The sequence below is a fragment of the Pongo abelii genome, chromosome 2, assembly GCF_028885655.2.
Source record: "Pongo abelii isolate AG06213 chromosome 2, NHGRI_mPonAbe1-v2.0_pri, whole genome shotgun sequence".
NCBI classification, from domain to species: domain Eukaryota; kingdom Metazoa; phylum Chordata; class Mammalia; order Primates; family Hominidae; genus Pongo; species Pongo abelii.
Window position 1 is genome coordinate 195,223,928 of NC_085928.1, and position 24,833 is coordinate 195,248,760.

Below are 24,833 nucleotides of genomic sequence, written 5' to 3' on the forward strand. Positions count from 1 at the left end.
ACTCCGTCTCAGAAAAAAAAAAAAAAAAAAAAAAAAAAGAGTTTGGGACCTTCACACTTCTCTCCTGCTCTCTTGCCATATGACGTGCCTATTCCTGCTTCACCTTCAACCACGGGTAAAAGGTCTGAGACCTCACCAGAAGCTGAGCAGATGCTGGTACCATGCTTGTACAACCTGTGGAACTGTAGGCCAATTAAACCTTTTTTCTTTATAAATTACCCAGCCTCAGGATTTTCTTCTTTTTTTTTCTCGAGATGGAGTCTGGTTCTGTCGCCCAGGCTGGAGTGCAGTGGTGCCATCGCGGCTCATTGCAAGCTCCGCCTCCCGGGTTCACGCCATTCTCCTACCTCAGCCTCCCGAGTAGCTGGGACTACAGGCGCCCGCCACCACGCCTGGCTAATTTTTTGTATTTTTTAGTAGACACAGGGTTTCACCGTGTTAGCCAGGATGGTCTCGATCTCCTGACCTCGTGATCTGCCCGCCTCGGCCTCCCAAAGTGCTGGGATTACAGGCGTGAGCCACCGCGCCTGGCCAGGATTTTCTTTATAGCAACACAACAGACTAGCACAGCCTGTCTTTGATCTACTGAAGTGTTTGTCTGGTTGGTTGTTTTAATATTTTTTTAAATTTTATGTTCTGGGATACATGTGCAGAATGTGCAGTTTTGTTACATAGGGTAAACGTGTGCCATGACGATTTGCTGCACCTGTCAACCCATCACCTAGATATTAAGCCCAGCATCCATTAGCTATTTATCCTGATGCTCCCCCTCCCCCTCCCCTCTGCTGACAACCCCCAGTATGTGTTGTTCCCCTCCCTGGGTCCATGTGTTCTCATTGCTCAGCTCCCACTTATAAGTGAGAGGATGTGGTATCTCATTTTCTGTTCCTGCATTAGTTTGCTAAGGATAATGGCTTCCAGCTCCATCTATGTTCCGTAAAGGACATGATCTCATTCCTTTTTATGGCTACATAGTATTCCATGGTGTATATGTACCACATTTTCTTTATCCAGTCTATCATTGATGGGCATTTGGATTGGTTCCATGTCTTTGCTATTGTGAATAGTGCTGCAATGAACATACACATGCATGTATCTTTATAATACAGAATGATTTATATCCCTTTAGGTATATATCCAGTAATGGGATTGCTGGGTCAAATGGTATTTCTGGTTCTAGGTCTTTGGGGAATCGCCACACTGTCGTTCACAATGGCTGAACTAATTTACATTCCCACCAACAGTGTAAAAGCGATCCTATTTCTCCATAGCCTCACCAGCATCTATCTGTTGTTTCTCGACTTTAGTAATCGCCATTCTGACTGGCATGAAATGGTATCTCATTGTGGTTTAAATTTGCATTTCTCTAATGATCAGTGATGCTGAGCTTTTTTTCATATGTTTGTTGGCTGCATAAACGTCTTCTTTTGAGAAGTGTCTGTTTTTCTTGTCCTTTGCTCACTCTTTAATGGGGTTGTTTTTTTCTTGTAAATTTGTTTAAGGTCCTTGCAGATTCTGGATATTAGACCTTTTTCAGATGGATAGATTGCAAACATTTTCTCCCATTCTGTAGGTTGTCTGTTCACTCTGATGATAGTTTCTTTTGCTGTGCAGAAGCTCTTTAGTTTAATTAGATCCCATTTGTTAATTTTAGCTTTTGTTGCAGTTGCTTTTGATGTTTTAATCATGAAATCTTTGCCCATGCCTGTGTCCCAAATGGTGTTGCCTAGATTTTCTTCTAGGGTTTTTACAGTTTTGGGTTTTACACTTAAGTCTTTAATCCATCTTGAGTTAATTTTTGTATAAGATGTAAGGAAAGGGTCCTGTTTCAATTTTCTGCATATGGCTAGCCAGTTCTCCCAGCACCATTTATTAAATAGGGAATCCTTTCCCCATTACTTGTTTTTGTCAGGTTTGTCAAAGAGCAGATGGTTGCAGATGTGTGGACTTATTTCTGAGTTCTCTATTCTATTCCATTGGTCTACGTGTCTGTTTTAGTACAGTACCACGCTGTTTTGGTGACTGTAGCCTTGTTGTATAGTTTGAAGTTGGTAGTGTGATGCCTCCAGCTTTGTTCTTTTTGCTTAGGATTGTCTTGGCTATATGGGCTCTTTTTGGGTTCCATATGAATTTTAAAGTAGTTTTTTTTCTAATTCTGTGAAAAATGTCAATGGTAATTTAATGGGAATAGCATTGAATCTATAAATTACTTTGGGCAGTATGGCCATTTTCACAATATTGATTCTTCCTTCCTATCCACAAGTATGGGATATTTTTCCATTTGTTTGTGTCCTCTACCGATTTCCTTTAGCAGTGGTTTGTAGTTCTCCTTGAATCTTCACTTCCCTTGTTAGCTGTATTCCTAGGTATTTTATTCTCTTTGTAGCAATCGTGAATGGGAGTTCATCCATGATTTGGCTCTCTGCTTGTCTACTATTAGTATATAGGAATGCTTGTGATTTTTGCACATTGATTTTGTATCCTGAGACTTTGCTGCAGTTACTTATCAGCTTAAGAAACTTTTGGGCTGAGAAGATGGGGTTTTCTAGGTATAGGATCATGTCATCTGTAAACAGAGACAGTTTGACTTCCCCTCTTCCTATTTTAGTATCTTTTTTTTTTTTTTGAGAAGTAGTCTCGCTCTGTCACCTAGGCTGGAGTGCAGTGGCGTGATCTCGGCTGACTGCAATCTCTGCTTCCCGAGTTCAAGCAATTCTCCTGCTTCAGGCTCCCAAGTAGCTAGGATTACAGGAACCTGCCACCACGCCCAGCTAATTTCTGTATTTTTGGTAGAGACAGGCTTTCACCATGTTGGCCAGGTTGGTCTTGAACTCCTGACTTCACATGATCTACCCACCTTAGCCTCCCAAAGTACTGGGATTACAGGCAGGAGCCACTGCGCCCAGCCCTTGAATACCTTTTATTTCTTTTGCCTGATTGCCTTGGCCAGAACTTCCAATACTATGTTGAATAGGAGTGGTGAGAGAGGGCATCCTTGTCTTGTGCCAGTTTTCAAAGGGAATGCTTCCAGCTTTTGCCCATTCAGTCTAATATTGCTTATGGGTTTGTCATAAACGGCTCTTATTATTTTGAGGTATGTTCCATCAATACTTAGTTTATTGAGAGTTTTTAACATGAAGGGATGTTGAATTTTATCCAAGTCCTTTTCTACATCTATTGAGATAATCATGTGGTTTTTGTCAAGTTCTGTTTATGTGATAAATTATGTTTATTGATTTGTGTATGTTGAACCAGCCTTGCATCCCGGGGATGAAGCCGACTTGATCGTGGTGGATAAGCTGTTTGATGTGATGCTGGATTCAGTTTGCCAGTATATGTATATATTTTAAATTGAGATGGAGTCTCGCTCTGTCACCCAGGCTGGAGTGTGGTGGCACGATCTCAGCTCACTGAAACCTCTGCCTCCTGGGTTCAAGCAATTCTCATGCCTCAGCCTCCCAAGTACCTGGGATTACAGGTGTGCGCCACCATGCCCAGCTAATTTTTGTATTTTTAGTAGAGACAGGGTTTTACCATGTTGGCCAGACTGGTCTCGAACTCCTGACCTCAAGTGATCCACCCGCCTCGACCTCCCAAAAGTGCTGGTATTACAGGCATGAGCCACTGTGCCTGGCCTAGTTTGCCAGTATTTTATTGAGGATTTTTGCATTAATGTTCATCAGGGATATTGGCCTGAAGTTTTGTTTTTTTGTTGTATCTCTGGCAGGTTTTGGTATCGGGATGATGCTGACCTCATAAAATGAGTTAGGGAGGAGTCCCTCTTTTTTAATAGGAAAAACATTCATGTGATAAAAAATTTAAAAAGCTACAGCAGGTAAACAGTGAAAAGTCTCCTTCCAGTAGCTTCTGCTGGCTGACCAGCCCTATTCCCAGAGGCAGCCAGAGATTAAACATTTGTGAATCTCTACAGAAATATTTTATGCATGAACAGTTAGATATATACATTTTCCCCATATTCTATCCCACCCCTCCTTTTTGTTACACCAATGGCAAACTACTATATACAATAATGCTTTTTTCACTTAATAATGTATCATGGGCTTCATACCATATCAGTACACACAGTTTCTCATTCATTTTTAAGCAGTATCACATTCTATCACATGGATGTACCATAAGAGTTCCTTATTTATTTATTTTTATTTTTATTATTTTTATTTATTTATTTATTTTTATTTTTTGAGACAGAGTCTTGCTTTGTCTCCCAGTCTGGAGTGCAGTGGCACAATCTCTGCTTACTGCAAGCTCCACCTCCTGGGTTCAAGCGATTCTCCTGCCTCAGCCTCCTGAGTAGCTGGGACTACAGGTGTCTGCCACCACGCCTGGCTAATTTTTTCTATTTTTAGTAGAGATGGGGTTTCACCATGTTAGCCAGGATGGTTTCGATCTCTTGACCTCGTGATCTGCCCACCTCGGCCTCCCAAAGTGCTGGGATTACAGGCGTGAGCCACTGCGCCTGGCCAGGAGTTTCTTATTTAAATGAACATGTATCTTGTTTACAGTCTTTGGCTATTTTTATTATTATCTTCTTACCTGAAACTCTCTGAGCAAATCTGATTGCTTCTTCAACCGGGTCTGAGTTCACAACTTTATCTAGAATGCCCAGCTTGAGTGCTTCATCTGCTAAAATATGTCTTCCTGAAATAAACAACAACAACAACAACAAAAAATCAAAGAACGATGTAAGATTAAAGCAAAAGCATTACTCTCTCTAGTAGGAAAGGCTGTCTGGATATAAATATCTATTATTGAACGAAATAAGTAAGAACCACACTCACTGAAAGAGTAGAAAGATCACCACTGAGGTAACCAGGAAACTTGGATTCAAGCTCCAGCTCTAGTTTCCACTATTTGTGTGACCATGAAGAACTGCACCAGGACCACAATTTCCTCATTGGCAAATGGCAATAATTAGGCTTATCTCAGTAATTCTGATTATTAAATAAGAATAATAGATTCTCTTTATGTTCTATAAATCTCTATAGAAGTACTTTATGAACTACAAATCTCCATAGAAATGTGAGATGTTTAGTTTTTAATAATAATAATAGAAGTAGTAGCAGCCGAGTAATATATAGTATCTACCTTATCCCTAGCACACACCATTGGCTGTGGTTGGTTAAAAAAAAAAAAAAAAAAAAGGACCGGGCACGGTGGCTCACGCCTGTAATCCCAGCACTTTGGGAGGCCGAGGCGGGAAGATCACCTGAGGTCAGGAGTTCGAGACCAGCCTGGCCAACATGGTGAAACCCTGTCTCTACTAAAAATACAAAAATTAGCTGGGCATGGTGGTGGGGCACCTGTAATCCCAGCTACTCAGGAGGCTGAGGCAGGAGAATCGCTTGAACCCAGGAGGTGGAGATTACACTGGGCTGAGATCACACCACTGCACTCCAGCCTGGGCAACAGAGGTAGACTCCATCTCTAAAAAAAGAGAGAGAGAAAAAATTTAAAAAAAGATAGTCTCCAGACAAAAATATGGTTAGCTCAATGAGAAAAAAATTAAGTTGACATTCTATAAGGTATAATTAAAATTACACAGGACAAATGGGAAGGACTTCTGCCAGTTTTTGGCTACCCAGCATCTCAACTCCTCCCTTAGTTTGTGGAATTGCTATTGTGTGAGCTTTGAAGCCCTGCCTCCTACTACAGAAGCTGAAAAGGACACAGATGATTAGACAATTGACAATTTGACTGTGGCAGCTGGAGTGTGGCCCATGACCCCAGTTAGTGAACTGAGTGCTCTGTTGAGGGTTTTTAGCTTGGAGTTAGTGACACTAAGCAGCAGCAACAGGTTAAATCTCATTTCACAGGTGCCAATATCTAGTGTCTGGCAGTGGTGGTGCTGGTACATTTAGTGTCCAATCATGCCATTGGCATCCTCCAGTACAGAATGTCAGCAATAGGGGATATAGAAGTTTGATGAGGGTTTGCACCGTTCCTAAATTTGCCTTGACAGTTCTTCACCAGTTGTAAATATGCAATTTGATCTGCATATTCTGAGGTAAGAGGTAGGGGATATCAGCATCCCCTACCCCAGGGTCAGAAGGAAGGAGACAGTGACACATTGCTTGCTTTCTTGCCAGTACCATCTTGCTTTCTGAAAAGAAACCATCAAATCTGTCTTGGTGGCAACAGTCCCACAGTCTTCACTGCACTTACAGTGTTGGTGGATGCCATCGGAGACAAACCCTCCATTCCTGGTTCTTATTAGTGCTTCAGAGAACTACAAATGAGTTTTCTTGATTGGGTAGAAAGTTCAGTGATTTTTTTTGGTAGGTGTCTCTTTGAAAAGCAGTATTTGGGCAGTTTTCTGCAAGTATCTCTGAAAACAGGCTTTCAGATCTCCTGGAGTAAGGAGTAGGGTAGGAAGTACATAAGTGGTTTCCGGGGTCAAGTATCCTGTGTATAAAATCACTTTGGTAAGGAGACAGTAAATCAGCCTACCCAGGTTAAGGGAACCAAGCAAACAGAAAATGGGATATGGAAACCTGGATAGTATTAGAAAAGGATTTTGAGGTCAACTAAGCAGGGAGAATGTGAGCTACTCCCAGATAGACTAAAAATTTCTTTAGCTGTAATGATTTCTTCTGGCTTGGATTTCACAAAATTGGGAGAGTACCACTACTATTCTAACAGAGTTAATGGGATTCCAAGTACAGTCATATACCATATAATAACATTTCTGTCAACAACACATATATGATGGTGGTCCCATATGATTACAATATCATATTTTTACTGTACCTTTTCTATGTTTAGATGTGTTTAGATACGTAAATACTTTCCATTGTGTTACAATTGCCTACAGTATTCAGTACAGTAACATGCTGCACAGGTTTGTAGCCTAGGAACAATAGGCCATACCTTATAGCCTAGGTGTGTAATAGGCTATACCATCTAGGTTTGTGTAAGTAAACCACGATGGCCACATAACAACAAACTTGCCTAATGATTTCTCAGAATATATCTCGTTGTTCAATGATGCATAGCTGGACTTTTATCCTGTTTCAAAGAACTAAGGATCTAAAGACATGGCTCTGTATATCCAATCCAGATTCTTGGGCTGTAATTTAAAATTGTTTTTTCTTATGACATCGTTAAGTGTAGATGACAACCACTGTCCAATGGGCTCTAATAAGAACCCTGTGTGCCCTAAGGGAACTGAGGCTGAGAGGTCTCTTCTCCAACCTGAGTAATCTCAATTTTTTCCAATTTTCTTGATAGCTTCTTTTCTAACCTTTACAATTTTTTTCCACACGGAACTCTTTCCAAATGTCATATTCAGGTTTTCCTAAAATTGTGCAGACTACTTAAAAAGACAGGTGTATAATCCTACTGTTAGCTTTCTTCTAATTCACTGTGACCTTTTCTATGCAAATCAAAACCCCATCATATTCTTACTGTTTTTACCTCTTTTCTGCATGTTAAAAATAGTGATGTTTCTTTAAGCAGTGCTTTGGGAAAAGGCCAGTCCTAGTTCATTTTATTTCTTTTTGTCAAAGCCAGTTTTCCTGATTTCTTCCAATAATCTTGGTTTCAGGCAATACTGCAAATAAGGCCACAAAATTATTCAATATTCCCCCATATGCTTTAAGCTTCTGTAAACCCTCAAATTTACAGACTCATTTCACATTATTATGATTTCCTCCTATATTTTAGGCTTCTTTGCTTCCTATTTTGTCTTTTGCACAATAAATTGTCTCATGTGCTTTGAATTTCTGTAGTAGGTTGGATCCTAAGCATCCTTTTATGAATTTGACATTACATACTTAAAATAGTTCACATTCTTTAAACTGTACTTATTATACCATTATAAATTAAAACAATATCTAACTTGATTTATTGAAGGAAATAAATGTCATATTTCTGGTCTAACTATCCTTTTATACACTACAGATTTATAAAATCATCCCCCCATTTAAAGGAAAAATCCATTTTTAATGCATATAGCCTCATGATATTTTTTTTTCCTTTTTTTTTTTTTTTTTTTTTGAGATGGAGTCTCACTGTCACCCAGGCTGGAGTGCAGTGGTGCAATCTCAGCTCACTGCAACCTCTGCTTACCGGATTCAAGTGATTCTCCTGCCTCAGTCTCTCGAGTAGTTGGTACTACAGGCGCACGCCACCACCCCCAGCTACTTTTTTGTATTTTTAGTGGAGACGAGGTTTCACCATGTTGACCAGGCTGGTATCAAACTCCTGACCTTAGGTGATCCACCTGCCATGGACTCCGAAAGTGCTGGGATTATAGGCATGGGCCACTGTGCCCGGCCTGCCTCACATTATTTTCTCATTTGGCTAATGTATACACAATTTTATATCATGGTTTCTATGTCAAAAGATATGAATTTCTACTAGCAGTTCTCAAACGGGTCTTAGGACCCCTTTGCACTCTTAAAAATTATGGAGAACTCCAAAAAGCTTGCGTTTATGTAGGTTATATCTATCAATATTTACTGTATTAGAAATTAAAACTGCAAGCTTTTGTCTGGGTGTAGAAATTACAAGGCCAGATGTGGTGGCTCACACCTGTAATCCCAGCACTTTGGGAGGCCAAGGCGGGAGGATCACCTGAGGTCAGGAGTTTGAGACCAGCCTGGCCAACATGGGGCCCCCCGCCCCCTGTTTCTACTAAAAATACAAAAATTGGCTGGGTGTGGCACGAGCCTGTGGTCCCAGCTACTTGGAGGCTGAAGCAGGATAACTGCTTGAACCCGGGAGGTGGAGGCTGCAGTGAGCCAAGATCGTGCCACTGCACTCCAGCCTGGGCGACAATGGGAGATACCATCTCAGAAAAAAAAAAAAAAAAGAAAAATCACTGCAAGCTTTAAAAATGTTTCTTTATTAGCTCATTTTAAAATAATAAACTCACTGCATGTTAGCATACATGTTTTTATGCAAAATAATTATATAAAAAATTTAAAAATTAGTGAGAAGAGTGCAATTGTTTTATATTTTTGCAAATTTATTTACTGTCTGATTTAACAGAAGACAGCTGCATTCTCATTCTCCTATTGCTTCTGCATTCAATCTGTTGTGATAGGACACGGCATATTACAGTCTCTGGAAAATTCCACTACACATTTGTGAGAAAGGCAAGTAATGTCTTATTATTATGAAAATAGATCTGATCTCAAGGACTCTGTAAAGGTCTTAGGCCACACCCAAGAGTCCCTGGACCACACTTTAAGAACCTTGTGATTTAGATCATCATTCTTCATAAATATTACATAGCATCCTAGTATGTGAATGTTCCACAGCATTTACTTGTGGCTGGTATAATTTTAGTTCCTTTGAAAGTAACCTTTCGTTTTATTTGTTTTTATCCTTGGGAAGCTTGCAGGATTCTATTTTCTGGAAGTTTAAAATCTTTACCAAGACACATCAAAGAATTATCTCCTCATCAGTTTTTCCAGGAAAATGGCATGCTTGTTAAAGTACAATCTCTGATGCTATTTAATGTCTGAAGAATTTCTTCTATTTTTTCTTTTAGTTATTGCTTTCATTTTTTTTGCCTTGTGCTTTGGGAGCACTTATTATTCAAAGCAGAGACCTCTGTTATGTATCTTCCATGTCTGCTATCTTCATTTACATTTTATTTATCTTTTTGTTAAATTCTTCTGAATTCTTTAGATGTGTCTCTTTTTATCCTCCATGTTGTTGATTCTGTAATCTATCCTATCACATCTTTTTATTGCTTCAAAAAGAAATTATTTTGGCTAAGGTTTTGATTTTAAATACAGTGTTCTTATTTAACAAAATATTTTCTTTTCTAATTTAGAATAATGTGAGTTTTCTAAAAGTTTTTGTTTTCTTTAGTGTTTCAGCAGACTGATGTTTACGTTTCTTTTTTTTAAGTCATAAAATATTTTCATAGGTTTTAGGGTTGCAGTTGTTTTAGTTTTAAGAATTTTTGTGTGTCTCTTTCTTTTGGTCATAGAACAATATTTGCTGATATTAATTATTTCTGCCTGAGAGCCTTGAGGTGCTAGTACTAAAAAATGTATAGAGAAAACCCACCTGGACCTACAGCTAAAAGGCAGGCAGGATAAAGATGTTACTCCCAATTCCTCTTTCCCCCCACAGTATTCTGGGTAGTAAGAGGTATCCCACTGAAGTCTAGAGCTCAAAGCCTGTCCTGTGAATGAGTATAGAGAAACTTATCAGGGCTGGGGCCAAGCTTTATGAGAATACAGCAGAGCTTTCTATGCTTTTCTGTGAACAAAGAGGACAGCGCCTAGAAAATAAAACAGAAAGAGGAGCAGGACACATGTAGTCCTGTCAGTTGATTGGACGGAGAACATCAGCGAACGAACTGCAATATGATCAGGCATATCCTTTGTGGTTACTGCTAAAGATTCGTTCATTTTCAGACGGCATTTTAAGGAAATTGTGGAGAAGGTTGCTGTTGTAACCACTCTACTTTCCAGAATTACCTCTCTTATGGATTTCAGAAGATCAGAAAGGGTTAGCCACCTAAATCTATTTACTTATTAATTTCCTATGGGAACAGTGCCTACAAAGTTGGCACTTTTTTTCCTCATTCACATCAGTAGGGAATCTTCAACTTTCACAATTTAACTAATCTTTTTCTTTAACACCCTTTCTTAGAAAAAAAAAAATTCGGCCGGGCACAGTGGCTCACACCTGTAATCCCAGCACTTTGGGAGGCCGAGGCGGGTGGCTCACTTGAGGTCAGCAGTTTGAGACCAGCCTGGTCAACATGGTGAAACCTTGTCTCTACTAAAAATACAAAAAATTAGCCGGGTGTGGTGGCGCACGCGCCTGTAATCCCAGCTACTGGGGAGGCTGAAGCAGGAGAATCACTTGAATCCGGGAGGTGGAGGTTGTGGTGAGCTGAGATTGTGCCACTGTACTCCAGTCTGGGAGACAGAATGAGACCCTGTCACCAAAAAAAAAAAAAGAAAGAAAAAAATATTTTCCAAACCAAAGCAGGATTCTGAATATCGTGATTACTAATAGCTTTCTTATTAGTAGCGTATTACTGCTGTAACAAATTACCACAAACTTAGAGGCTTAAAACACACATTTACTATCTTATAGTTTAAGATGTCAAAAGTCTAAAATAGGTCAGCAGAAGGTGTTCCTTCTGGATGCTGTAAGAAAGAATGTTTTCCTTGTCTTTTCCAGCTTCTAGAAGCTGCCTACATTACTTGGCTTGTGATGTCTCCCGCCATCTTCAAAGCCAGCACATAGCGTCTTCTCTCTTCTCTGACCTCCTGCTTCCCTCTTATAAGGACCCTTGTGATAAAATGGGCTGAGCTAGATAGTCCAGGGTAATCTCCCTCTCAAGATCTTTAATGTAATCACACATACAAAGGTTCTTTTGAATGTAACATAATATATTCACAGGTTCTGGGAATTAGGATGTGGACATCTTTGGGGGCCAGACACCGTTTATGAAATGTGGTCTGGTCTGTTTAACAGGCACTATATCAGAAGCATGTCATGTTATTTCATTATTCCTTAAAACAACCATGTGGTTGTTTACTGATGAGAAAACAGAGGCTTAGAGGCGTTCAGAAGACCTCTCTCTCCTAAACCCCAGGCCTGTCTATCCAATTGTCTATTTGACATCTCCACTTGGATGTGTAACAGGCCTCTCAAACTTAACATGTCCCAAATGAAGCTCTTGTGATACTTCCTAAAACCTGCTCTATCAGCAGAAATCCCAGTCTTAGTGATGGCACCATCCTTCCAGCTACCCACTCCGGTCATTAGATCATCCTTGACTCTCCTCTTTCTCTCACATCTTGTATCTGCTCTGTCACAAAATCCTGTTGGCTCTACTTTCAAAATATCTCCAGAATCTGACCATATCTTATGATTTACATTGCCACCACTCAGATCCAAGCCCCCATCATCTCTCCCTTGGATTATGATAGCAGCCCTCAGTCTTCCTATTTTTGTCCTTGTCTCCAATTAGTATATTTTCAACAGCCAGAGTGATTTTTTGAAAAACCTAAGTGAGAGCATGTTACTCCTCTGCTTGAAACACTCCAATGCCTTTCTTCCTCATTCACAAGAAAAGCCAAAGTTCTTTCTATAACCTTCCAAGCCCAACAAGGTATGGCTTCATCTTCTACTACTTTTCCCCTACTCATTTCATTCCAGTTACATGGACCTTCTTGCTGTTCTTTGAACATTCTAAGCATGTCCCTGCCTCAGGGCTTTGTACTTGCTATTTTCTCTATGTGGGATTTCTTCCTCCAGATATTGGCATAACAAACTTCCTTATCTTCTTCAGGTCTTTACTCAGATGTCATTTTGTAGAGAAGCCTTTTCCAGCTACCCTAACTGAAATATTAATTCACCTCCCATTCCTAACATTTTATATCTCTCCCTTTCTGTTTTGTGTTTTCTTAGCACTTATCTCCACCTGACTATCTATCTATCTATCTATCTATCTATCTATCTATCTATCTATCTATCTATCTAAATTATATATTAGGTAGGGATATGTGTGTGCATACAGTTGTGGTGGCTAGTCTCCAAAGTGACCCCCAGCAAGTCTAACCACTTGGTATTCAAGCTTCCTCCCATATTGAATAGAGAAGACCTGCATAGCCAATAGGAGAGTTTAGAAAAGATGGCATGTGACTCTAACGGTAGGTCATAAAAGACACTGTGGTGTCTTTCTGGAGGAAGCGAGCTGTCACATTGTGCGAATACTCAGGAAGCTCTATGGAGAGGTCCCCGTGCATAGGAAAGGAAGCCTCCTGCCAAGGTCAGCACCATCTAGTCATCCATGTGACTGGGTCATCTTGAAAGTAGATCCTCCAGGCTGGGCGCAGTGGCTCATGCTTGTAATCCCAGCACTTTGGGAGGCTGAGGCAGGTGAATCACCTGAGGTCAGGAGCTCAAGACCAGCCTGGCCAACATGGTGAAACTCTGTCTCTACTAATAATACAAAAATTAGCCAGGCATGGTGGCGCACGCCTGTAATCCCAGTTACTCAGGAGGCTGAGGCAGGAGAATCACTTGAACCCAGGAGATGGAAGTTACAGTGAGCCAAGATTGTGCCACTGCACTCCAGCCTGGGTGACAAGAGTGAAACTCCATCTCCAAAAAAAAAAGAAAGAAAGAAAGAAAGAAAGTAGATCCTCCAGTGCTAGTCAAGCCTTCAGATGACTACAGCCCTAGTCACAGTGTCTTGACTCCAATCGCATGACAAACCCTGAGCTATATCCCAAGTAAGCTGCTCCAAAATTCCTGACACAGAAACTAGGAAAAAAAAAACCTGTAAATTAAACCATGACTTACAATGAATCTGAGAGTCATCTCACTTTGAAAGCAATTCAAAAAGGACATTTTTGAATTGATGAAATATGACAATGATGATTATTGTTGTGATTATTGTTCTGTTCTTCATATAATCTCCATGAAGGCAGAAATTTTTGTTGGTTCAGTTCACTGTTATAGGCCTAATGCCTAGAAAAGGGCCCAGCATGTGAGAGAAAATTAATAATTGCTGGATGAATAAATAAAAATTAAGTTGCACGAGGCATATTATTTATATGTGGTAGAGCTGGGATTCAAAGCCAGGTCTCTGATTCTAAAGCTTGTGCTCTTTTTATTGCCTGTTCTTCAGGATATAGTCTAATACCAAGATCTTCATCTCGTTTTTCTTCAATTTTCCTCTTTTACTAAAAAAGACAGATTTTGGGTATAATAATATATACCTGGCTGGGCGCAGCAGCTCACGCCTGTAATCCCAGCACTTTGGGGGGCCAAGGCGGGCGGATCACCTAAGGTCGGTAGTTCGAGACCAGCCTGACCAACATGGAGAAACCCCGACTCTACTAAAAATACAAAATTAGCTGGGCGTGGTGGTGCATGCCTGTAATCCCAGCTACTTGGGAGGCTGAGGCAGGAGAATCGCTTGAACTCAGGAGGCAGAGGTTGCGGTGAGCTGAGATCGCACCATTGCATCCCAGTCTGGGCAACAAGAGTGAAACTCCGTCTCAAAAAAAAAAAAAAAAAAAAAAAAAAATAGGTTGGGCCCAGTGGCTCACACCTGTAATCCCAGCACTTTGGGAGGCTGAGGCAGGCAGATTACCGGAGGTCAGGAGTTTGAGACAAGCCTGACCAACATGGAGAAACCCTGTCTCTACTAAAAATACAAAAATTAGCCAGGTGTGGAGGTGCATGCCTGTAATCCCAGCTACTTGGGAGGCTGAGGCAGGAGAATTGCTTGAACCTGGGAGGCGGAGGTTGTGGTGAGTTGAGATTGCACCATTGCACTCCAGCCTGGGCAACTAGAGCAAAACTCCATCTCAAAAAAAAATTATAAATAAATAATAAATAATAATAATATATATCTAACAATTATGGAGTTATTACCATGTGTAGGGCTGTCCTAAGGACACTGTATGTATTAACTTATCCAATTTTCACCACACCACCATATGGTAGGTACTATTCCTAGGTACATTTATAAAGAAAATAAGGCACAAAAAAGTAAAATGACTGATCTAAATTCTTATTATTAGTTATATCTGTTTGAAGTATATTGTTGTATATGTTCTTTCTTCTAACCTTACCTCAACTGAAAGTCTCTTTAATGTCTTACAAACAAATATATGGTAAATCTGAGGCAGGAGAATCACTTGAACCCAGGAGGCGGAGGTTGCACTGAGCAGAGATCACTCCACTGCATTCCAGCCTGGCGACAGAGTGAGACTCCATCTCAAAAAAAAAAAAAAAAAAAAAAATATATATATATATATATAGAGAGAGAGAGAGAGAGAGAGAGAGAGAAAGAGAGTAAATCCAGGGTCTCTAGATGTGGTCTAGTGTTGTAGTGTTCACATTCTCTACTGAGAAAGAACAACTTAAAAAGCACTGGGCTGGCCGGATGTGGTGGCTCACACCTGTAATCCCAGCACTTTTGGGAGGCCAAGGCAGGCAGATCACCTGAGGTTGGGAGTTTGAGACCAGCCTGACCAACATGGAGAAACCCCATCTCTACTAAAAGTACAAAATTAGCTGGGCCTGGTAGCACATGCCTGTAATCCCAGCTACTTGGGAGGCTGAGGTAGGAGAATTGCTTGAAACCAGGAGGTGGAGGTTGCCATGAGCCGAGATCATGCCACTGCACTCCAGCCTGGGCTACAAGAGCGAAACTCTGTCTCAAAAAAAAGAAAATAAAAAGAACAACTTGCATTTCTAGCTGATATCTTAATACTTGCAAATGAAAAATTTAGTCATTTTCATATTAAAATTTGAAAACATACCTTGAAAATTATGGTTTTCTCATTTATATTACAACTTTTTTTTAGATGAGTCTCGCTCGGTTGCCCAGGCTGGAGTGCAGTGGCATAGTCTCAGCTCACCGCAACCTCCGCTTCCTGGGTTCAAGTGATTCTCCTGCCTCAGTCTCCCGAGTAGCTGGGATTACAGGTGCCTGCCACCATGCCTGGGTAATTTTTTTGTATTTTAATAGAAATGGGGTTTCACCATGCTGGTTTCCAACTCCTGACCTCAAGTGATCTGCCCATCTCGGCCTCCCAAAGTGCTAGGATTACAGGCATGAGCCACTGCGCCCGGCATATATTACAATTTCTAAATTAGTTCTGAATATAATGCACTCTATGTGAACACCAGTGTTTATGAATAGTCACTTGAACTGAAATAAAATCCTAAATTTGATTCGCTCTTTGCATGCACTTTCATTTAAAAGGCTCTCACGTTTGATCTTCATGATAACGTTTGAGAAGCTCAGAAAGGTAGTTCTCCATATTACAGATCAGAAAATCGAGAGGCCAAGAAGTTCAAGAATCCTTTTACGGTTACATAGGGAGTAGGTGGTCAAGCCAGAATTTTTCTAAATCCTAGTCCAATTCTTCACACTAATCTAGACAGTTGTTGCCAAGGTCTATACTGACCTGAGGTAATTAAGTCAAGTGCAGCAGGAACTCCAATGAGTCTGGGGAGAAGCTGGGTTCCTCTTGCACCAGGGAGAAGTCCCAGTGTAACTTCTGGTAAGCCAACTTGAGCCTATCAAATATTGAAGGCATAAAGGCCATTAGCATGAGATGATACGTTCAGAGTTAAGGCAAGCATTTCCCTGGATTTCCTGGATTCTCAAAAGCATGGTGTCACTGAATTCAGCAAGATTTCTACAGGGCAAATTAGTGCACATCCTTTTCTTTAATTAACAGCATAAACAGAGCTGTGCTGTCCCTAACTCTTCGTGTTGAAACACATTTTTAGCTTCTTACATATTTATTCGCTGACTGTAAAATGACCTGTCTCAGCCAACAAAAATAATATTCTTCGGAAACAACTTTCTGGAGTCCTGCAAGAATCAGGAAACACAAGAAAGTGAAAAGACAACCCACAGAATGGGAGAGAATATATATATCGTACAAATTATATATCCGATATAGGATTTCTATCTAGAATATATAAAGAACTTTACAAATCAATAATAAAAGACAAGCAACCTGTTAAAAATGGGCAAAGGATCTGGATAGACATTTCTCCAAAGAAGAGATACAAATGGCCAGTAAGCACTTGAAAAGATGCTCAATATCATTAGCCATCAGAGGAATACAAATCAAAACCACAAGGTAACACTTTATACCCACTAAGATGGCTATTTAAAAAACGACAGATAATAACAGGTGTTGGAGAGGATATGGAGAATACAGAATCCTCATACATTGCTAGTGGGAATATAAAACAGAGTAGACACTTTGGAAAACAATCTGGCAGTTTCTTAAATGTTAAACATAGAGTTAGCATATGACCCATCAAATCCATTCCTGCGTATATACCCAAGAGAAATGAAAACATATGCCCACAAAAATCTTGTATACAAATTTTCATGGCATCATGGTTCATAAAAGCCAAAAAAGTAGAAGCAACCCAAATGTCCATCTATGATTAGTGGATAAATGAAAGGTGGTACATCCATACAATGGAATATTATTCAGCAAAATCAATAAAGAACTGATTCATGCTACAACGTGGATGAACCTTGAAAACATGCTAAACAAAAAAAGCCAGTCACAGGAGACCACATATCATATGATTCTGTTTATATGAAATATCCAGAAGAGGCAAAACATGCTAAACAAAAAAAGCCAGTCACAGGAGACCACATATCGTATGATTCTGTTTATATGAAATATCCAGAATAGGCAAATCTATAGAGACAAAGTAGATTAGTGGGTGCTTAGGATAGCAGAAGGTGATGGAGGATTACTGCTACAGGACACAAGGTTTCTTTTTGGGGTGATAAAATGTTCTAAAATTTACTGTGATAATGGTTGCACAACTCTGAGAATATACTCATATACCATTGAATTGTACACTTTAAATGAATGAATTGTATGGCATGCAAATTACATCTCCAAAAGGCTGTTTTTTTTTTTTTAAAGTCAGACAGTAATCTTAGTCCAGACAAGAAGGTGAGCTTGAGTCCTTTATTTTATTGCCTTTCTTGGCCCATTCCATTTAAAAGTGGCTAAGGATCTGTTAGCCATTTACAGGTATAAGGGTGAGAGGAGGGTACTTAAATGTGGACTGCCATTTACCCAGATTGTGATTCTAGCAGTTCCAAAATACCTCACATATGTGAGGCCTGTCTTACAAGAGGTTTTCCTAACAGTCAATCACCATTCTTTCCATCACTGCCCATCTCTACCTCTTTACTTATTGCTAGTAACTCAGATCTGCACTCAGGGTACAGGTTATGGTAAGAGGGACACAGAAAAGGAGCACTTAGGACATATATGCATATTTATTTATAAGCATTTATAAAAATTAAAACACCATTGGGAAATGGTTAAATAACTTCTGGTATAGCTATATGATTGAATATTATGCCGCCACTTATAATGATTTTTTTTTTTTTTTTTTTTGAGACAGAGTTTAACTCTTGTTGCCCAGGCTGGAGTGCGATGGTGCGATCTCGGCTCACTGCAACCTCCATCTCCTGGGTTCAAGCGATTCTCCTGCCTCAGCCTCCCAAGTAGCTGGGATTACAGGCATGTGCTACCACGCCCAGCTAATTTTGTATTTTTAGTAGAGGCAGGGTTTCTCCATGTTGGTCAGGCTGGTCTTGAACTCCTGACCTCAGGTGATCCACCTGCCTTGGCCTCCCAAAGTGCTGGGATTACAGGTGTGAGCCACTGTGCTCAGCCTATAATGATATTTTTAAAGAATATTTACCAGAAGATTAACATGATTTCTCCTCAGAAGCCACAGAGGCCAGAAGGCATGAATGACATGCACAAAGTGCCAAAAGAAAACAACTATCAATCAAGAATTCTATATCCAACAAAACTATCTTTTGAAAATGAAGGCAAAATTAACACATTTCCAGATAAAGAAAAACTGATTTTGTTGTTAGTATATTTGCCCTACAAGAAATACTTCAGGCTGTAATGAAAAGACACTAGAGAGTAACTTGAATTCACATGAAGAAATAAAGAACACTGATAAAGAGTAACTACATGGGTAAATATAAAAGACAGTAATAATGTATTTTTCATTTGTAATTCCTCTTTTTCTTATCTGATTTAGGACCACTATGTAAAGCAACAATGATAAATCTATGTTAAGCAGTACATAATGTATGAAGATATAACTTGTGACAATAATAGCATAAAGGGGCAAGTAATGGAGGCTACAGAGGAGCAAATTTTTTGTATATTATTAAAATTCAGTCAGTATTAATCTGAACTAAATTGTCATAAATTAACATGTTAATTGTAATCACCAAGTTAACCACCATTAAGAAAATAACTAAAAATATATATAGTAAAAGAAACAACAAGAAAGTTACAAGGGTACACTTTTACATTTAACACAAATGAAAGTAGTAATGGAGGAATTGAACATAAAAACCAAAAAGTATAGAAAACAAATAGCAAAATGGCAGATGTTCTTCCTTATCAGTAATTACATTAAATATAAGTGTATTAAGTTCTCTAATTAAAAGACAGAGATTGGCAGAATAAAGATATTTAATTATGGGTTAAATATTATAGTATAAAAATAGAGTATAAACTAAATACAAAAAAAGCCCAAATGTGGTTTTTTTGTTGTTGTTTGTTTTGAGATGGAGACCTGCTCTGTCACCAGGCTAGAGTGCAGTGGCATGATCTCAGCTTACTGCAACCTCCACCTCCCAGGTTCAAGCGATTCTCCTGCCTCAGCCTCCCGAGTAGCTGGGACTACAGGCGCCTGCCAGCATGCCCAGCTAATTTTTGTATTTTTAGTAGAGATGGGGTTTCATCATGTTGGCCACGATGGTCTCAATCTCCTGACTTTGTGATCTGCCTGCCTTGGCCTCCCAAAGTGCTGGGATTACAGGCATGAGCCACCGCGCCCAGCCAATGTACTTTTTATTAAAGGACATTTTTCAAAGGAAAAATAATCTGTAAGAAAAAATTACATACAAAAAAGACTAGAATGAAATAGAATGTTAATAGTGGTTATTTCTGAACTGTGAGTTTATGATGATTTTAGTTTACATCTGTATACCTTTTTATGTCCTCTAGTTTAGTAGAATAATGAATATTATTTTCATCATTAGAAAAATATATTAATTACAAAAATGCTACCATTATATATACTGTGATACACAGTGGTATCACAGACCTCATCTGACATGTCTAACAGCCTAAATTAAACCTATTTCTAGAAATGTCCCCGTATTTACTAGTTTTGTGCTATTTTCCAATAGAAATTTGTCTTATTAGGTACTGATAATTATAAGGGACCATGAAACAGAAATCTTTGAGTTATCAAGGAAGTATTTAAATGTATACTTAGAAGTGACAGCCAACATAATTTAATACTCATACTGCATGAGCACTGCATCAGTGAAACCTGATATGGGTCATAGTACTGGAGGTAGAGTCTCGGGGCTCTCTGTTGACTCAGGAGTTCCTCTATAGTTGATGGATCATAGAGAGGCCCTAGGGCTAAGGTTAAGGGAAACAAGGAGACAGAGGGCTCAGAGTAGCAGGTGTTTACTTACCAGAATGGAAGTGAAGTATTTGAACATTTTAACAATTAGTACCACTGTACTGGTACATAACAGCTGAAGTGGTTAACCAGTAAGCTAACCATTCAAAATTATCACCTCTGGGCTGGGTGCAGTGGCTCATGCCTGTAATCCCAGCACTTTGGGAAGCCAAGGTGGGCAGTCACCTGAGGTCAGGAGTTTGAGACCAGCCTGGTCAACATGGTGAAACCCCGTCTCTACTAAAAATACAAAAATTTGCTGGGCATGGTAGCGTGGCTGTAGTCCCAGCTTCTCGGGAGGCTGAGGAAGGAGAATTGCTTGAACTCGGGAGGTGGAGGTTGCAGTGAGCCGAGATCACACCACTGCACTCCAGCCTGGAAGACAGAGTGAGACTCCGTCTCAAAAAAACAAATAAATAAAATAAAATACTCACCGCTGATACTTATGACTACATTTAGAGTTTGCGCTAAAGAAAAGCCCCACACACCAGCCACTATATAGAACCTTGGTTGTTACCTCTGAGTGGGCTATCCTATAGTGACAGCCCAGGGCCAGCTCTAGTCCCCCTCCGAAAGCCATGCCTTGGATTGCTGCCACCACGGGCTTCTCATTTCTCTGTATTTCATCTACTACATGTCCCAGTGTAAAGCCAAATGTCCTAGGAGCGCTGAAGCCATGAATATCAGCACCTAAGGGCACAAAGACAAGGAGAAAACAGAGTTGAGAAATACATGGGCATTGTTATATAACAGTAAGTTACCCGATACTCTTTAAAAAATTGTTTAATTTGTTTTATTTATTTCTTAATTTTTTTTAGAGTTCCTGATGACTCTTAAAAAGTCTCAGACCTCTTTGGGCCCTTACACTTCATCCTTGGCTGAAAACAAGTATATTGGAGAATGTAGAATGCTATGAGAGAAAATCCTCAAACCTTTACCAGGAATTCTGTAATTTTCTAAAATCTATCTTTCCATATAATAAGTAGTAACTCTAACTTTAAAAAAATTAAAAATCTCAGAAAAGGGGAATAGGGATTCTCTTCCAAAGATCATTATTCTGAGATTGAGTCAGCCTCTCTCATTTTTGTATGTGTGATACTGTTAATCAAGCCTGTTCACAGCAACTTAGCTCCGTATCTTTGTTAAGGGCATGAGTCATCACAGTATAAAATAACAGGGTAACATGTATACATATTTATGAGTTATATGTTAATCAACCAGCTTAGAATTATGTTTTTGTAATAGATTTTTATCTTCAATAAAAATAATATTTATTGCTTTTTCTGATTACAAAAATAACATGTATTATGGAAAATTTGAAAACCACACAAAATTAAAAAGAACGTGAAGATCACCCTAAATATCACTATACAGCCATAATTTAATATTTTGAGGAGTTCTTAGTTTTTTTCCACATGGGTGAGCGAGCATTACAACCTGAGCTCTGCCTTCTGTCAGATCGGTAGTGGCATTAGATTCTCACAGGAGCGTGAACCCTATTGTGAACTGCACAAGTGGGGGATCTAGGTTACGCTCTCTCTATGAGAATCTAATGCCTGATGATCTGAGGTGGAACAGTTTCATCTCAAAACCATCCCTGCCCCCCCACCCCCCCAGGCCTGCACCCCCACCCCCTACCCCTGTCCATGGAAAAACTGTCTTCCATGAAACCAGTCCCTGGTACCAAAAAGGTTGAGGACAGCTGATTTAGAGCATACTGGAAAATCATTTTTATATTTTCCTGTTTTCATATGACATTATACATAGTAAGCTTTTTCCTACAGCATTATCTATTCCTTGAAAACACTAAGCTTGGTACAAGTTTTAAAAATTAATCATTTTATATCTAGCCTATTCATCTTTTTTTCCCTTTTTGCTACCTGTTCCTCATCTAGCATCAATCCAGGAGTTAACCTTTCTTCTCACCAATTCATTATACGTCACTCTCTAGTCCAGTGTTTTGTTTTGTGTTTTCAATTCCTTTTGGTTCTAGAGAAACAAGATCAATTTCAATCTGAGTCTCAAGCCTATCATTCCTGTAGCTTTAGATTGAGATAGTTTTTTAGATACTAACAGAAATAAACAATTATTGGATAAATGCATCAAGCACTGTGCTAAGCAGTTTCATATGCTGTCTCATTTAATTTTCAAAACACCTAAGTTAAGCAGCATAACAATTCCCACTTTACAGTTAAGGAAGTTAATGCTTTGAGACAAGTGACTACTTCAGACATATGACTAATAACTGGTAGAATAGGGATTTAAACTTAGGCAATTTGACTACAAACTCCACATTCTTAAAAGCTATACTATATTCTTCTACTTATAGCATAAGGTTAGTATCATTATTATCCCAGTTTCTGAAAAACCAAAGCACAAACAGTGTAGTCATTTCACTTTTTAATTATTTCCAGCACATCAAAATCCAATTAATATTGGGATATTGATTTTATACTCAGCAAAACTGCTAAATGTTCTTATTAATTCTAACAATTTTTCAATAGATTATTTTGATTTTTCTACAAACACTATTGTATCTTCTGAATAATGAAGTTTTGTTTCTTCTTTTTCATTCCTTATATCTTTTGCTTCTTTTACTAGCTTTACTGGTTTATCAAGAACCTTGAATACAATGTCAAAAGAAATGGTGAGAGCAGTCAGCTTTGTTTTGTTCCTTTCTCATAAGGAAAGCTTTCAATTCGCCATTTTGTTTGTTTCCTGTAGATTTTTCAAAATGGATACCTTTTGCCTGATTAAGGCATTTTCTTTCTGTACCTCATTTACTAAGAATGTTTCTTCTTAATGCACGTCAAATGTTATAGAATGCTTTTTCTACATCTTGACATAATCATATAATTTTTCTTTTTAATCTTTTAATGGGATGAATTTCATTAATCTAGTGTTCAACCAATCTGATATTCCTAGGACAAAAGTGATATATTATGCTTTTTATATGTTGTTAGATTCAGCTTCACAATACACTAAGATTATTTAAAATTATTTTTATAGATTCGGGGGGTACATGTACAGGTTTGTTACACAGATATATTGCATAATGGTGAGGTCTGGGTTTTTGGTGTGCTTATCACCCAAACGGTGAACACTGTACTACTTAGTAACTTTTCAACCCTCACCCCAACCTCCTTGCCCTTTTGAAGGTCCCTATGTCTACTACTTCCCTCTGTATGTCCATGTGTTCCCATTGTTTAGCTCCCCCTTTTTGTCCCTATTATTCCTTCATAATAGCTCCCACTTATAAGTGAGAATATGCGGTATTTGATTTTCTATTTCTGAGTTATTTTACTTAGGATAATGGCCTAAGGAAAGATGTAATTTCATTCTTTTTTATGGCTGTGTAGTATACTATGGTTTTCTTTATCTAATCAACCATTGATAGACCCTTAGGTTGATTCCATGACTTTGCTATCATTAACAGTGCTGTGATAAACATATGAATACAGGTATCTTTTGATATAATAATATATTTTCCTTTGGATGGATCCCCAGTAGTTGGATTGCTGGGTCAAATGATAGTTCTGTTTTTAATTCTTTGAGAAATATCCATACTGTTTTTCCATAAAGGTTATACTAATTTCCATTCCAAATAACAGTGTATAAGCATATCCTTTTCTCTGCATCCTTGCCAACATGTTGTTGTTTTATTTTTTAATAATAGCCACTCTAAGTGGTGTGAGATATCTCATTGCAGTTTTGATTTACATTTCTCTGATGATTAGTGATGTTGAGAATTTTTCATATGTTTATTGGCCACTTGTATGTCTTCTTTTGGCAAATGTATATGTCCTATGTGTACTTCAAAAAAAATTTTTAAGTATATATAACCAAAAGACAATGTCGACTTTTTAATGGAGTTAATTGGTTTTTCCTTGTTGAGTCGTTAGAGTTCTTATAGATTCCAGATATTAGTCCTTTGTCAGATGCACAGTTTGCAAATATTTTCTCCCATTTTGTAGGTTGTCTGTTTACTCTGCTGATAATTTCTTTTGCTGTGCAGAAGCTCTTAGTTTAATTAAGTCCCATTTGTCTATTTTTGTTTTTGTTGCATTTGAGGTCTTAGTCAAAAGTTATTTGCCTAGGCCAACGTCCAAAAGAGTTTTTCCTAAGTATTCATCCAGGAATTTTTATGATTTCAGATCTTACATTTAAGTCTTTAATCCATCTTGAATTAATTTTTAAATACAGTGAAAGATAGGGGTCCAGCTTCATTCTTCTGCATATGTCTCTCCAATTTTCCCAGCACCATTTATTGAATAGTGTGTCCTTTCCCATTGCATATTTTTGTTGACTTTGTTGAAGATCAGTTGGTGTAGGTATGCGGTTTTATTTCTGGGTTCTCTATTCTGTTCCACTGGTCTATGTGTCTATTTTTGTATCAGTACCATGCTGTTTTGGTTACCGTAGCCTTATAATATAATATGAAGTCAGGTAATGTGTTGCCCCCAGTTTTGTTCTTTTTCTTAGGATTGCTTTGGCTATTTGAGCTCTTTTTTGTTTCCATATTAATTTTAGGATTGTTTTTCCTAATTCCATGAAAAATGACATTGGTAATTTGAGACGAATTGCACTGAATCTGTATATTGTTTTGGGCAGTATGTCCATTTTAACAATATTGATTCTTTCAATCCATGAGCATGGATGTTTTTCCATTTCTCTGTGTCATCTATCATTTCTTTCATCAGTGTTTTGTAGTACCCCTTGCAGAGATCTTTCACCTCATTGGCTAAATGTATTCCTAGGTATTTTATTTTTTTGTGGCTATTGTAAATGGGACTGAGTTTTTTATT

At 38.7% G+C, this 24,833-nt stretch overlaps 1 protein-coding gene across 1 annotated transcript in view; it reads right to left on the reverse strand.

Moving 5' to 3' along the window:
* EHHADH (enoyl-CoA hydratase and 3-hydroxyacyl CoA dehydrogenase) overlaps positions 1-24,833 on the reverse strand; it is a gene marked incomplete at its 5' end in the record, with an annotated part of 66,766 nt that overhangs the window by 26,927 nt on the left and 15,006 nt on the right. Inside the window, 3 exon segments of the mRNA NM_001134134.1 lie at positions 4,555-4,659; positions 15,933-16,044; positions 20,546-20,718. Coding sequence (NP_001127606.1) covers positions 4,555-4,659; positions 15,933-16,044; positions 20,546-20,718 — 390 coding nt within the window.